At 45.9% G+C, this 14346-nt stretch overlaps 1 protein-coding gene across 1 annotated transcript in view; it reads right to left on the bottom strand.

Moving 5' to 3' along the window:
* Nucleotides 1–14346, bottom strand: part of LOC137525343 (uncharacterized) — a 440546-nt gene that overhangs the window by 147083 nt on the left and 279117 nt on the right. Inside the window, 6 exon segments of the mRNA XM_068246397.1 lie at nt 2716–2899; nt 2930–3082; nt 3164–3311; nt 3360–3481; nt 3596–3939; nt 10724–11126. Of these exon segments, the coding sequence (XP_068102498.1) occupies nt 2716–2899; nt 2930–3082; nt 3164–3311; nt 3360–3481; nt 3596–3939; nt 10724–11126 (1354 nt within the window).

Raw genomic sequence — 14346 nt, 5'->3', positions numbered from 1 at the left:
CAATGGACTGAATTTCGAGAAGTGCTAGGTTGCCTGTGCTACTAATAAAAACCTTTGTTAAATACAAAGATTTTTTCGTCACTGAGGTAAGCTACCTCAAATTTATTTCCCATTTTTAAACTGCTTTTAGATGCTTTTATTACACCAGGGCGCCTCTTATACCTTTATTAACATGGACGACTGGAGGATTTCATTTACTGTGGATATCAGTGCACATACTGTACATTTTTGGGATTTGGAGCTATATGTGGAGAATAATATTTTGAAGACTAGGACATTACATAAACCAGTGGATGTCAATAGTTACATCTTATATACAAGCTGTCACTTACCACAATGGTTAAACAACATCCCGAAGGGACAGTTCACGAGACTTCGCCGGAATTGTACTAATATAATAGATTATGATCATGAGGCGGAGAAACTCGCAGACTGTCTCTTGGAAAAGGGATAGCCAGAAGAACAAATTGACAAGTCCAGGACGGTAGTTAGACAGAAGGATAGGGACAGCCTATTGGGCCCAAGATTGGGAACACAATGATTTTAGTGTTGTCCTGCAGTACACGTCCCAATCAAATAGAATCACGAATATAATCCATAAGCATTGGGATGTAGTTAAGGAGGACAAGACTATAGGTGACAAGCTAACATGTACCTAAGGTGGTCTTTAAGAGGGCACCCAATTTGGGACGATCTATTGAAACAGCAGCCAATGAGAAGAAAAAAAACAAATACTGAGAGGAGAGGGATGGGAAGAGTAGGATTCACTAGATGTGGAATATGTCTGAACTGCAAAAAAAAAAAAAATAGCAATCCAGGGAGAATATTGGAAATTGAGGCACCAGATAAAGTGAGATATAAGATTAAGGACTCTACAACATGTACGACATGTGGGGTCATCTACTGTATCCAGTGCCTTGTCAGAGGAGATACGTTGTGAGGACAAAGAGGTCACTTCAGAGCAGAGTGGGGGAACATTTTAACAAGATAAAGAAGAAAAATGAGGCTCCTCCATTGTCTAAACATTACAAGGAGAAGCATGATGGCAGTATAAGGGGAACAATATTCTTTGGCCTTGAAGTTGTGAAACCTAGTGGGAGGGGAGGGGATTATATAAAGAGAATGTCACGCAGTGAATCGAGATGGATTTTTCAGTTTGACACCCTCATCCCTAAAGGCCTAAATAGTGAAATGAAACCGTTTGCCTTTTTTGGATGATCTAGATATAGATGGAAAGAGAGGGGGTAGCTGGACCTGGGTCCCGACTATTGGGTGACTATTAAGTGAGAGGTGCTGTGTGTGGCTGTTATTTTGATTTGGATTATGTAATATATGGATATTGATGTCAAGATCTGGAAAGATTGGGGTGGGGATTGCAGTATATGTGAGATAATGAAGAGGCGAAGGAGGTTCCGTTTGTGTAGGGAGGAGCTGGAGTGTATGCACAGACTTATTTTTCTATTTTTATTATCCTTTTATGTTAATAATTTTATCACTTTTTATGCAATGGAGATAGATTGAAATATTACTACAGTAATGATGTTATGAGCAATACCTATATCTAAATTAAACGAAAGGTGGAGAAATGTCGCCTTATGAACTATGAGCTGTGACCTCATTAATATGGGGGGCGGACGATTTGAGGAATAGCATTTAAGTGAAGAGGACTGCGACTCCAGACTAGCAAAACCCTCCTGAAGAAGGACAACGTTAATTGGCAGAAACGCATTGAGGTTTCTTTAAATACTGAGGATTGGTGAAGATCGTGGACCGGAGGTGTACCACAGAAGCGCGCAGCGGCCACCTACAAACAAGTTCCAGAGGTCTTTAATGGTGACGTTACCTGCAGTAACCAACACAAGCGATAGTCAGCTGGGCGGAAATGCGGCGAGCGGATCACTGTGTCAGACAGACGGAAGTGACATATGCTGCGCTCGAAGACCAGCGTGGAGTGCAGCGAGTGCATTGCTGGATAGCAGATGGTCCCGGACTTGCGGCAGAGAGCAGGATTACTGGGAATGGTATGAAACTCGTGTGGAAACACGTGCTGAAGTGTAAGTTATAACTTTCAGTCTTTATCTGGACATTCTTGATTAAAAGGGGAGTATTGTTGGAGGATCTTATTAGGACGAATCTCCCCCCATTAAGAGACATCCTATACACTTACCACCAGAGGATAATATTGGGACAGGTTCCCTATTGATACGAGGGACTTCATACATCAAAGTCTATTTTTTTATAATCTATTTTTATTTTTTTTACATTTTTTTTAGAAGGGCCCTTCTATGGTATGCATGAAAGTGTGGCTTGGAGTGTATGAGTGAACCTGGGGATACTCTTTTTATTCACCTGTTTTTTATTATAACAATCAATAAAGATGATACTTATTGTTGGCGCATGTTAGAATTATTGTATTAAATTTTTGTTTATTATTTGAGGGTTTAAAGGAATCCCATCTTAAACGCTGCTTTTGCAAGATATCCCTTTCAGCGCATGGTAACTTCATTGTTTCCTTATTTGCATCGACTTGACCATCACTACTTCTCACCAGTGATGTGAGAGGGATAAGCGGAACTGAACAAGCCTGTTATTGGCCGCTGCACTCCACTCTCCATACTCCCTACTTCCAGCTGTGTTGGGGAGATGGAGAGCAGTATGCTGCGGCCAGTTCAGGCTCACTAAAGGTGACGTTATGTTTCACTGACTCTTATTTACCACCTGTGTGAGATTTCTGATGCCTGACAAGATGTGATTTCTGTACAAAACATTTCCCACACTCAGCACATGAATACGGCCTCTCACCAGTGTGAGATCTTTCATGGAGGACAAGAAATGCTTTCCGTGCAAAAAATTTCCCACACTCAGCACATGAATAGGGCTTCTCACCAGTGTGAGATCTCTCATGAATGACAAGGTCTGATTTCCGTACAAAACATTTCCCACACTCAGCACATGAAAATGGCTTCTCACCAGTGTGAGATCTCTCATGAATGACAAGCTGTGCTTTCCGTACAAAACCTTTCCCACACTCAGCACATAAAAATGGCTTCTCTCCAGTGTGAGATCTCTCATGAATGACAAGCTCTGATTTCCGTACAAAACATTTACCACACTCACCACATGAAAATGGCTTCTCTCCAGTGTGATATCTCTCATGAATGACAAGCTCTGATTTACATCCAAAGCATTTCCCACATTCAGCACATGAATAAACACCAGTGTGAGATAATTCATGTCTGACAAATTCTGATTTCCGTACAAAACATTTCCCACACTCAGCACATGAAAATGGCTTCTCTCCAGTGTGAGATCTCTCATGTATGACAAGCTCTGATTTCCGCGCAAAACATTTCCCACACGCAGCACATGAATACGGCTTCTCTCCAGTGTGAGATCTCTCATGGAGGACAAGATGTGCTTTCTGTACAAAACATTTGCCACACTCAGTACATGAATAGGGCTTCTCACCAGTGTGAGATCTCTCATGAATGACAAGCTCTGATTTCCGTACAAAACATTTCCCACACTCAGCACATGAATGCGGCTTCTCACCAGTGTGAGATCTCTCATGGATGACAAGATGTGATTTCTGTACAAAACATTTCCCACACTCAGCACATGAAAATGGCTTCTCTCCAGTGTGAGATCTCTCATGACTCACAAGCTCTGATTTCCGTACAAAACATTTCCCACACTCAACACATGAAAATGGCTTCTCTCCAGTGTGAGATCTCTCATGAATGACAAGCTCTGATTTCCGTACAAAACATTTCCCACACTCAACACATGAATATGGCTTCTCACCAGTGTGAATTCTCTTGTGTATGACAAGGTATGATTTTTTCACAAAACATTTCCCACATATGGAACAGGAATGAGACCCTCCAGCAGAGGGAGAGCTGTGCTGGGTATGAGGCCCCTCAGGATTATACAGGGGGTCTGGGGGAATATTTTGGGTAACCAGGATATCTGCAGGAGACTCTTGTCCAGTGACATCATCATCCGTTGTACAGTCTGTGGATACAGAGAGACGAGTCTCTGAGAGGTTCCTGATGCCGGGACTCTGCGCTGCAAATAGAGAAACATTATCACTTCCTGTTATAGAATTCGCAGGGAAGGAACAATTATCATTAGGGATGGTCAGTGAGCAGCTGATAATTTCAAAGAGAAGTAAACTTTGTGCAGAGTGGAAATGGACCAGCTGCAGCAGCTGCATAACTTTGCATAAAATTAGCATACAGTTTGCACCATCTCAGAGTTATTGGCATGTCACTGACCATCACAAGTTATCAGCCTGACAGAGAACTGCAGAAGGTGGAGCTCATTACAGGTGGCCAATCACATGACTACAACTTTGGCTTGCATGAAAATGTTACGTAGCTGGGAGTTCAGCCAATCAAATGCATTTCCCGACAAATCTGATTATCTGCATACAATCTGCATTACATTTGCATACACTTCAGAGGTATTTGCATGTCATTGGCCCCTCCCACACCTAAAGCATTGGCCATACATTGAGCAGCAGTGAATGTAGAGCTTGATGAGATAGTGGAAGCAATGCGTTACTCCTGTGACAACAGACCTATATGTACTTATAGCAAGAGATCTGTGTTATGTTTGTAGAGCAATGTGGTGTCACTTCCACATTCTTATTGCTGCTGTGTCCTCATGTCACTCATATGCCCCGTGTAATGTACATGTTTCTCTCTCTTATTCCCAATTAAGGAAATAAGGAAACTGTGACTGGGTATGGGCTGAAATTTCCATCAGAATTCTGATTTCCAGAACAGAAATGCAGCAATGTCAGAATGCCGCATTACAGCAACTCGGATATGTCAGCCAATCACTGAGCTCAGAAGCATCGGACCAATCAGAGAATGCAGAATATTCCTGTGGAAATGGGAACCCCGCGGGATGCCTCCGCACTCTCTGATTGGTCCAATACTACCGAGTATTTCCCAGTCCTGTGATTGGCCTAAAATTTAAAAAAAATTACCGCAGACAATTGAACACCACGGTCATCTCAGGCCAATCAGTGTACTGCGGATTGCATGCGGAAATGTGCAAATTATGCGTACATCCACAATTATAGCTTACATTAAATATAGCAGAATTAACTGGCCACTCAGATTCTCCACCAATCCGGAGCAATTATAGACCCTAGCAACCAAATCCTAGCTACCTATCACAGGCTATCCCTCCCCTCTTGTATATAAGAGAGGTGAGACTGTCAGCCATTTTGTGGGCTCAGTGAGGAGGAGGATATTGAGGGAGACAGTGCGCTGCATTGTGCTGCAGAGAATCAATTGTGTGCGGATTGAGTTGTGTGACAGAATCTGGTGAGTTGTGAGATAGTGAGTGAGTGAGGAGTGAGTAGACAGACAGATTGTAGTGCACTAGTGAGTGAGAAGGAGGAGTTTGCTGAAGTTAGTGTGATAGAGCAGAAAGTCAGATGTGAGTGTAGAGAGGCCTAGTGACAGTGAGAGAGGGTGTGCTGTAGTGTGATAGAGAGAGCAGAGGCAGATTGTAGTGTAGTGCAGGGCCTGACTTGTACTTTTTACTGCCAAAAGCCAAACTGTCACCAGCCGCCCCTGACCAACAACATCTCCTGACCGACATCTTCCAACATAGGTAGCCAAATGCTTCCCTGGATCCACTGCAATACAGATAGCCAGTCACACCCCCACCCCTGCTGGACAGGTGGCCAGATGTCAAATGGCCAGATGTTTTTCCCCTCCCCCATGCAGAATACAGTAGATGGCCAGATGTTTCCCCATCCCCCTTGAAGCTTAGGTAGCCTGGCAGTCCCATCCCCACCTCAGTACAGCTCCCCTCACAGGAGCGCCACAAGTCACTCACCTCTCTGCCTGCCTCCAACGCCGAGCTACCTCTTCTCCTCCTCCTCCATCAGCTGCCGCTGTGCATTGCTTTCTGCCACCAGCGTCTCTCACATGTGGCTCGTCGCCACATTACCGGCAAATCACATGATGGGAAAGGCTGACTGCAGAAAGAGATGCACAGCGGCAGCTGATGATGGAGAAGGGGAAGAGGAAGCTTTGGCACTGGAGGAGAGTGGAGAGGTGAGTGACTGGTGGTGCTGCTGTGTAGAGGAGGGAGGGGGAAACATCTGGCAAGAGACTCTCTGCCCGCAAGGCAGGTAATTTCCAGCTGCCCACAGCTATTGTGAAGGATCCAAACAATGAAGCAAGGCGGGCAGCCACGGACCGGGTCTGGCAAGCAGCCAAACACATTACACAGCCAGCGGCAACAGCAGGAGAGTTCTGCGGTTAGGCGCTCACCCGATCTCTCCCTGCACTGCAGACTTGCAATTGAAAATTCGATTGCAAACTACACATTTTCAGCCCACTGCCCAACTGCCCTTGCTCCCGTGGCGCGCTAGGCCATGACCTACAGTGATTTGCAAAAGTATTCGGCCCCCTTGAAGTTTTCCACATTTTGTCTCATTACTGCCACAAACATGAATCAATTTTATTGGAATTCCACGTGAAAGACCAATACAAAGTGGTGTACACGTGAGAAGTGGAACGAAAATCATACATGATTCCAAACATTTTTTACAAATCAATACCTGCAAAGTGGGGTGTGCGTAATTATTCAGCCCCCTGAGTCAATACAGCTGCCAGTCTTTTAGGGTATGCCTCTACCAGCTTTGCACATCTAGAGACTGAAATCCTTGCCCATTCTTCTTTTCAAAACAGCTCCAGCTCAATCAGATTAGATGGACAGCATTTGTGAACAACCCCATCACATTTACAACCTGCACAAGGAGATGAGGAGGTGGTGGTTGGCAGCAATCAGGGAATTTTTTCCTATCTATTCGGAACACCACTGGCCAGCAGCAGGAGGCCTCTATGGTGGATTAGAAACCCTCCACCAAATTTGAGGAATTAGCAGCAGCAAGAGCAGCAGCAAGAGGCTCTCTTCTTCCTCTAACCATCACTCTGTAAGTCATGTGCAGCCTGAACAGTCCCACTGCACACCATCCCCCTCTGTACACCAGGCTGGAAGCAGTATCCAGACCTCATCAGCTGTCTCCTCCCCCCAGTTTGCCGCCAAGCGCCAGGCCTTTTTCCCAGAAATCATTCGCTCAACTGACCCAACAGTGATCCGCAATAATGGGCTCCTGGCAAGATGGCTGGTCCAACAGCTCTCTGCCCTATCAGCTGGGAAAAGTGCCCCCTTTCACCAACTGATGAGCTGTTTGGTGCCACAATGGCAGATCCACAGCCTCCATTTTTTACCAATGAATAAGTAAACAAAATTGTACATAAGCGCTCACAAGTGATGAAATACAGTCTCAAGAGACTAATAGGACACCAGTCCACAAACGGTGGAGCGCTCCCTGGCTATTTGTGACTAGCTTCAAAAGATGAAAGAACTAATTGGGTTAGCGCTCAAAGATAGTCTCTGCTGTAAAAGATGTTCAAACCCGGTAGATGATAATCAGCAAATGCAACAGCATAACATCAGTGGGGCTATAGCTCCCCCAACGTAGAGAGACTCACCAGACTGTATGGCCTAAGTGGGCCTTAGGGGGTATAGGCCACCCCTCAGCCTCTCCGGCAACCTCTGCACCTCAGCGCCGACCACTTCCAGCTTGCTTCTCAGATAGGGTGTTGCTGTTAGCTCCGGAGCGGCGCAACGTCTGACGTCACTGGACGCGGTGATTGGTCGATGCACTTACAGTCTTTGTTCTAGCGGCGGTTTTCGTGGATTTGCAAGCTGGGGTAACGCTTCGGTAGATGATCCATTTAGCTCATATAGCTGCTTGGTAACCCCCAGTCCTGCGTAGCCACCTGCTGTTACCTGTTATTTAGGCTTTAAGGTATAGAACACACTTTCCACACACTTTAACAGGCCTATCCTTCTCCAGGCCCGGAAGCAGGTGCTGCACTCCCACAGGTACACCACTCCTGCATACACTTGTACTAGATGAAAAAAGGAGACAGCACACAGGTTGCTTCTTCAGGTAATCTGTATTCAAACCATACAGTTACAGAGCACACAAGGACAGGACATGTTTCGGGTGTAGCCCTTCCTCAGGAACATGTCGTGTCCTTGTGTGTTCTGTAACTGTACGGTTTGAATACAGATTACCTTTAGAAGCAACCTGTGTGTTTTTTAGGCTTTGCCTGTTTTTAACTTTTTTAATAAACATGGGATTAATCCCTTTTATGCTATGTGCAGCTTTTCTCTTTACCTGGAGGCAACAGCAACACCCTATCTGAGAAGCAAGCTGGAAGTGGTCGGCACTGAGGTGCAGAGGTTGCCGGAGAGGCTGGGGGGTGGCCTATAGCCCTAAGGTGAAGTCAGGCCCACTAAGGCCATACAGTCTGGTGAGTCTCTCTGCGTTGGGGGAGCTATAGCCCCACTGATGTTATGCTGTTACATTTGCTGATTATCATCTACCGGGTTTGAACATCTTTTACAGCAGAGACTATCTTTGAGCGCTAACCCAATTAGTTCTTTCATCCATTTTTTACCAGGGATGTCATCCCAGCCTCACACAAGCATGCAGTAGAATCTGTATCCCGATGGTTAGACCACACAGTCAGAGGTAGAGGGCACCTCAATACAGATGCCTGGAGCAGCAGACATAGGCAGGGATGGTACCTCTGGGAAGGGAAGGAGTCGTGGGGCGGCATTTGGTCTGGTGGAGCCGCCTGCAGGTTAAGGGGAGGCCAGTCTAACTCCCTTCTGCCACCTCTTCTGTCCCAGGTAGTGTTGGGTGTAATTTCATGTAATTTATGCAGGGCTGTGGAGTCGGTACAAAAATCTTCCGACTCCGACTCCTCAGTTTATGAAACCACGACTCAGACTCCGGGTAACCAAAATGGCCCCGACTCCGACTCCTTAGTCTAATATTTAACAGGGTTGTGGATTTTGTACAAAAATCACTCGACTCCGACTCCCGACTCCTCAGTTTATAAAACCACGACTCCGACTCCAACTCCGGGTGCCCAAAATTGCCCCGACTCCGACTCCTCGACTCCGACTCCAACTCCAACTCTGACTCCACAGCCCTGAATTTATGGATTTCTATAATGACAAATCGTAATTGTGGACTATGGCACCATAGTCATAATCCGCTGCAATTACATATTCTGACTATGAGTACACCAGTAATTATGGATGAAAGTGCATTTTTTTTCAGTTTGGGACCAATCAGAATGTCCTCAGCATGTCCCTAGCAACCAATAGGAATGAGTTGAGCTCAACCACCCTTCCCTATGGCGGATGCCATCTTGGATTACCTCCATGCTTTTACTCAGTACTCTGCGAGAGTTTGTGTTAGAGAGCAGTGCTGTGTACAGGGCTGTGGAGTCGAAGAGTCAGAGAAATTTTGGGTACCTAGAGTCGGAGGTTCCAAAAAACTGAGGAGTTGGATGATTTTTGTACGAAATCGACAGCAATGGTAAAAATTAGACAGTGTCCAGGAATCGGAGTCAGAGGAATTTTGGGTACCTGGAGAAGGAGTCAGTGGTTTCATTAACTAAGGAATAGAATGTTTTGTACCAATTCCACAGCCCTGACTGAGTATTTGCATTTTGTGATCGATTTGTGCTCATTTGAGACTTGCTGAACCTGTTATTGATAGTACCCCCGGAGACATCAGGTTCCGAACAGAGGCTATGCTTTCCATCCTGAATTTTCTCTCCACAATGTAAGGGTTCAAGGGTTTTAAATTCAAAATCATGCAGAACTTCCCCAACTGCTTCTGAATTAGGAACACCCTGGAGTAGAACCCCGTTCCCAGTTCCTGTCTTGGAACTGGTCGAATGACGTTCTTCTGCAAAAGGGAAGACAGAGTCCATCAGAGCACCTGCTCTGACCGGATCCCTGGGAACTGATGTGATCATAAACTGGGTGGGAGGAGCCAATTAGAGAGATCCTCTACGTCACATCCGGCCGCCGGAAAGGCAGATGCAGAAGAGAACCAGCGTCCACCCAGCCGCCATAAAGAACGGTGGAGACGCAAAGAATCCACCGATCCCTTCCACTCCAAATAGTGGGTCTAAGGTAATGCTGCCCACTGCTCCACTATTCAAGTCACGCACCAGCGCAGACCCAAACCGCTCTCTCTGCAAACACATTAAAAATTCCTGGACTGATCACAGTAGGTGCCAACAGGCTCCCGTACCACCAGGAACATTCCTTACAGGTGCTTCCGTGTAGGAGTCCGGGAAACAAACTAAAAACTGGAGGAGAGATTGTGGAGGGGTGGGATTTATACTAATTCTTTATGTTAATTCTTTTAAGGTGTTTCCGATTTGGGAGGGGGGACTTACACAATCTCAGGAGGGGCCGTCCTGGAGGAAGTTTAGTGATTCAGTTAGAGAGAGAGAGCTTACTAATTGTTAGCTTTGTCATTCAGTTAGAGAGTTAGCTTATTGCACTAGTAAGAGGTTTTGAATCTGGAGAATACCATTTATTGGCTAACTTAGAAGAAAAGGAGTCAGCTTTCAGCTAATATGCACATGTAGAACACACAGTTTATAGCAGTGATGGCTAAACTTTGCACTCCAGCTGTGACAAAACTACAAATCCCATCATGCATCTGCCTCCCTGAGTTATGCTTAGAGCTGTCGGAGTATTGCAATGCCTCATGGGACTTGTAGATCCACCACAGCATGAGTGCCAAGGTTAGCCATCACTGGCTTATATGCACTGGACATTAAAAGGAGATACATTTATCACTTACCAATGCTCATCCCAGTAATAATTTCCTCTTCTTCTTCCTCTTCACTAGTCCTTATCATGTCACTCTCCTCCATAGCCTGCTGATCACTCCTCACATATGTCTCTTCTTCCTCTTTAATTGTCCCCATCATGCCACCCTCCTCCATAAAATGCTGATCACTCCTCACGCAAGTTTCTTCTTCTTCCTCTTTAACTGTTCTCATCATGCTACCCTCCCCAGTAGACTGCTGATCACTCCTCACACATGTCTCTTCTTCTTCATCATCCTCTTTATTTGTCCCCATCATTTCACCCTCCTCCACAGATTGTTCATCACTCTTCACATAGGTCTCTTCTTCTTCCTCTTTAATTGTCCCCATCATGCGACCCTCCTCCATAGACTGCTGATCACTCCTCACATACGTCTATTGTTCTTTTAGCTCAGATCTGATTTATAAAAATGATAAATTGCAACAGTAAAATATTAGTACTAATAATCAGAGCACAGAAAGAACATACATTGCTAGGGGGTGATAATATCCCATAAGCTGTGGTATCTGCACATTCAGCACCACAGTCCTCTCTCCCAGTGTGCCTTGCTCATCATCTGGTGCTTCTCTCCTCCTCTCCATGCACACATTCCTGGGAGGTTACAGCAATGCCAGTGTAATGTCTGATTGCGCTGCCTGGAAGCTCCCTTCCACACTGAGTAGCACGCATACTCAGTGGGAAGTTAATGATGCTGCTGGAGGTAAAATACTAAATATTTCCGCTTCCACACATCATACACTCCCCAAATTTTAAGGGTAAGGAGGGACCCCCCCGAACGACCTCTATGCCAAATTGCAGCCCCCAAGCCCCGCTGGTTCAGGAGATAGATTACAGAAACCTATCTCGGGAACCAGAAGGTCTCGGGGGCTGCAATTTGGCATAGAGGTCGTTCTAAGGGTTCCCTCCCTACCCTGAAAGTTTGGGGAGTGTAGGATGTGTGGGAACGGAGATATTTAGTATTTAACCACCATCAGCATCATTCAATATGAAATGTGGCCGCACAGTCTCCTACTGCACATGCGGGGCAGCGCAAATCAACAGGCAGCGTAATCAGACACAACACCGGCAGCGGTAGATGGACGAGGATGTGAAGAGAGAGCAGCTGGAGATATAGGAAGATAAGAGCTGAGGCCTGCAGCTAATTAGCTATGAATTATCATTACTTATGGCTCTGGCAGCTGATGAACTGGGCAGATGGGACTGCAGCTTCATATCCTGACCCTACCTGTCCATCACCTTCTAACCCCAAACCTTCCAAGCTCCATAGCAACAAATCTCCCAGCTGGGACAGTGCCAATACCAGGACAGAATCAGCAGAGGCCAACCAACCACTATCCAGCTGCACCCTCCATCTTCTCTGCCTGTCCAACCAGCCACGCCCCTTGTTACCTGGCTCCACCCCCTAGCTGTGACCCAACAGCTATCATCTTTGTGCAAACTCCAACCTCCAATCCAACACCAGTGGCTCCTGGCTGCACATTGGCTTCTTCTCATCAGAGATAAAATGGATACAGTCATATGGTGCACCTGTCTTATCTGCTGAAAATGGACACAATGCACAGATCATGCTCCTTCAGGACCTCCCTCCCTGAGACCTCCACTGATCCACAACAACTCCATTGTACAACATTGTATTCATGACTGTTGCTATGAACAGCTGCTGGGAAAAGCTATCAGGGAAAGTGTCCCCCTTCACAGGAAAGAGATACCGGCCTGCCTTCCATAACGGCTGGGATAAACATGAAACACCTCTGACAGCACAAGAAGTGAGGGAAATCCAGAGATAAGGTAACACAGAGAGTGTGCATATGTGTGAGGCACCTTCTGGAGGTGGGAGCTGCTCCACGAGGATCTTATGGGCTCAGTATTCCATGGCATAAAAGATCAGCCAATCAGAGCTCTGCACTATTCACAGATTATATTATTCTCTATGTCTCCCTCCCTAAGGGGCAATTATGTAAACTAACATAGATACTTTGTATCATTCTCAGGAATAAAGGCAGACTACCCTAACAATAAAACTACTACTCCCTGCAAGCTCTCTCCATAGAGATGCATGCGCCTGGATTCCTGTTCACACCCTTCATATCGCTAAACATTTACCCTTTTGCCATTGATAACATAGCAATAGAGCTCAAGTGGTGGTCTAACTGGTGACTGGTTTGGTGGATGACTAATATCTGGAAGACTTGGGAAGCCATCACAACGGCATTAAGAGGTACCCAGGAGTGTATAAAACTGAGTTTAAAACAAAAAAAAAAAAAAAGGGGGAGAAAAAGGGGAAGTGGCTTACCTCAAAAAATGATAAATTCCTATATATAAATATAATTAATTTTTAATAAGCACAGGAAACACATTTCGTGGGTCTCTGCCCACTTCCTCAGGCCAAATAAAGTGCTGAAAGGTTTAAAAAGCCAGGTGCATCAAGTAGTCTCCATCCCCACATTAACAAGACAGATGGCCCCCTAGTATTAGGCAGCCCACCTCCCCAGTATAGATAGCCACTATTAGGCTGCCCACCATCCCCATTACAGATAGCCGGATGTAGGCAGAATTAGGCAGCCCTCCGACCCCAGATTAGATATCACGATGCACCCTGTGTATTAAGCAGTACCCTTAATCAGGTTAGATAGCTATATGTACACCAGTATTAGGCATCCTCCCCTTGAATATAGGCCGATGTACCCCCGTATTAGGATACCTCCCTCCTAGGCAAGATAGCCAGGTGTACCCCAAGTATCGATAGCCAAATATACCCCAAGCAGTCTCTGTTATCAGGACAGGCAAGTGTGCCCCCAGACCCTTTCCCCGAGTCAAACAGGCAGCCTCCTCCCCAGTATAGGCAGATGTACCCCCAGTATTAGGTAGTCTCCCAAACATGCAAAGTCATAACTCTGAAGTGTTCGGGAGGGGGGGGGGGGGGGGGGGAACAGGCACATCCACAGGGCTGCACTCCCAGAGACTGGTGCCCCCTGAGCCTCTGCCCTGACGACTGCTCAAGATTACTATTACCCCAGGAGGAAGCTGGAAACTGGAGGGGGGAGGTGATTGGGGAGATACGGCTACACTGCACGGCAATATGGCAATGCTGGGGGCAGAATAGGCTATACAGGGGTAAATGCCAGCACTAGAGGGACATGGCTATATTCAATATATATCGTCTCTTGTCTCTGTGATGTGACTGAACTATTACTAGGAAGGTGAGATCCGACCCATAATCTATGGTACATGTAGGGGGAGCAATAGAAAACTGGCAAACAAGTCACAGCAGTTATATATAAGTCTCATCAAGGGGGATGATCAGGATAGTGACAGGTGTACTATGTCCTCCTCTGTAACAAATCATGCCCACCCCAAACCTCTGCTCTGCTCCATATATAACAAGATTCACGCAATTACCTCTTCCAGCCACGTGTTCTCTCAACTCCTGCAACTTCTCTTCCTGCTGTTACATCACTTCCTGTCTTTGGATTAATCTCCTCCTTTCTGTGCGTTCCACGTGGGAGAGGTGGGAGCGGCACCTTGTGGTGAATAAGCTAACTGCAAGCTCTTTTTGCGGAATCACCTGCAGTCAGCCTTTGAATGCTATTGTTA

This window comes from Hyperolius riggenbachi, chromosome 7, assembly GCF_040937935.1.
Source record: "Hyperolius riggenbachi isolate aHypRig1 chromosome 7, aHypRig1.pri, whole genome shotgun sequence".
NCBI classification, from domain to species: domain Eukaryota; kingdom Metazoa; phylum Chordata; class Amphibia; order Anura; family Hyperoliidae; genus Hyperolius; species Hyperolius riggenbachi.
This window is presented reverse-complemented; position numbering and strand designations above follow the sequence as displayed.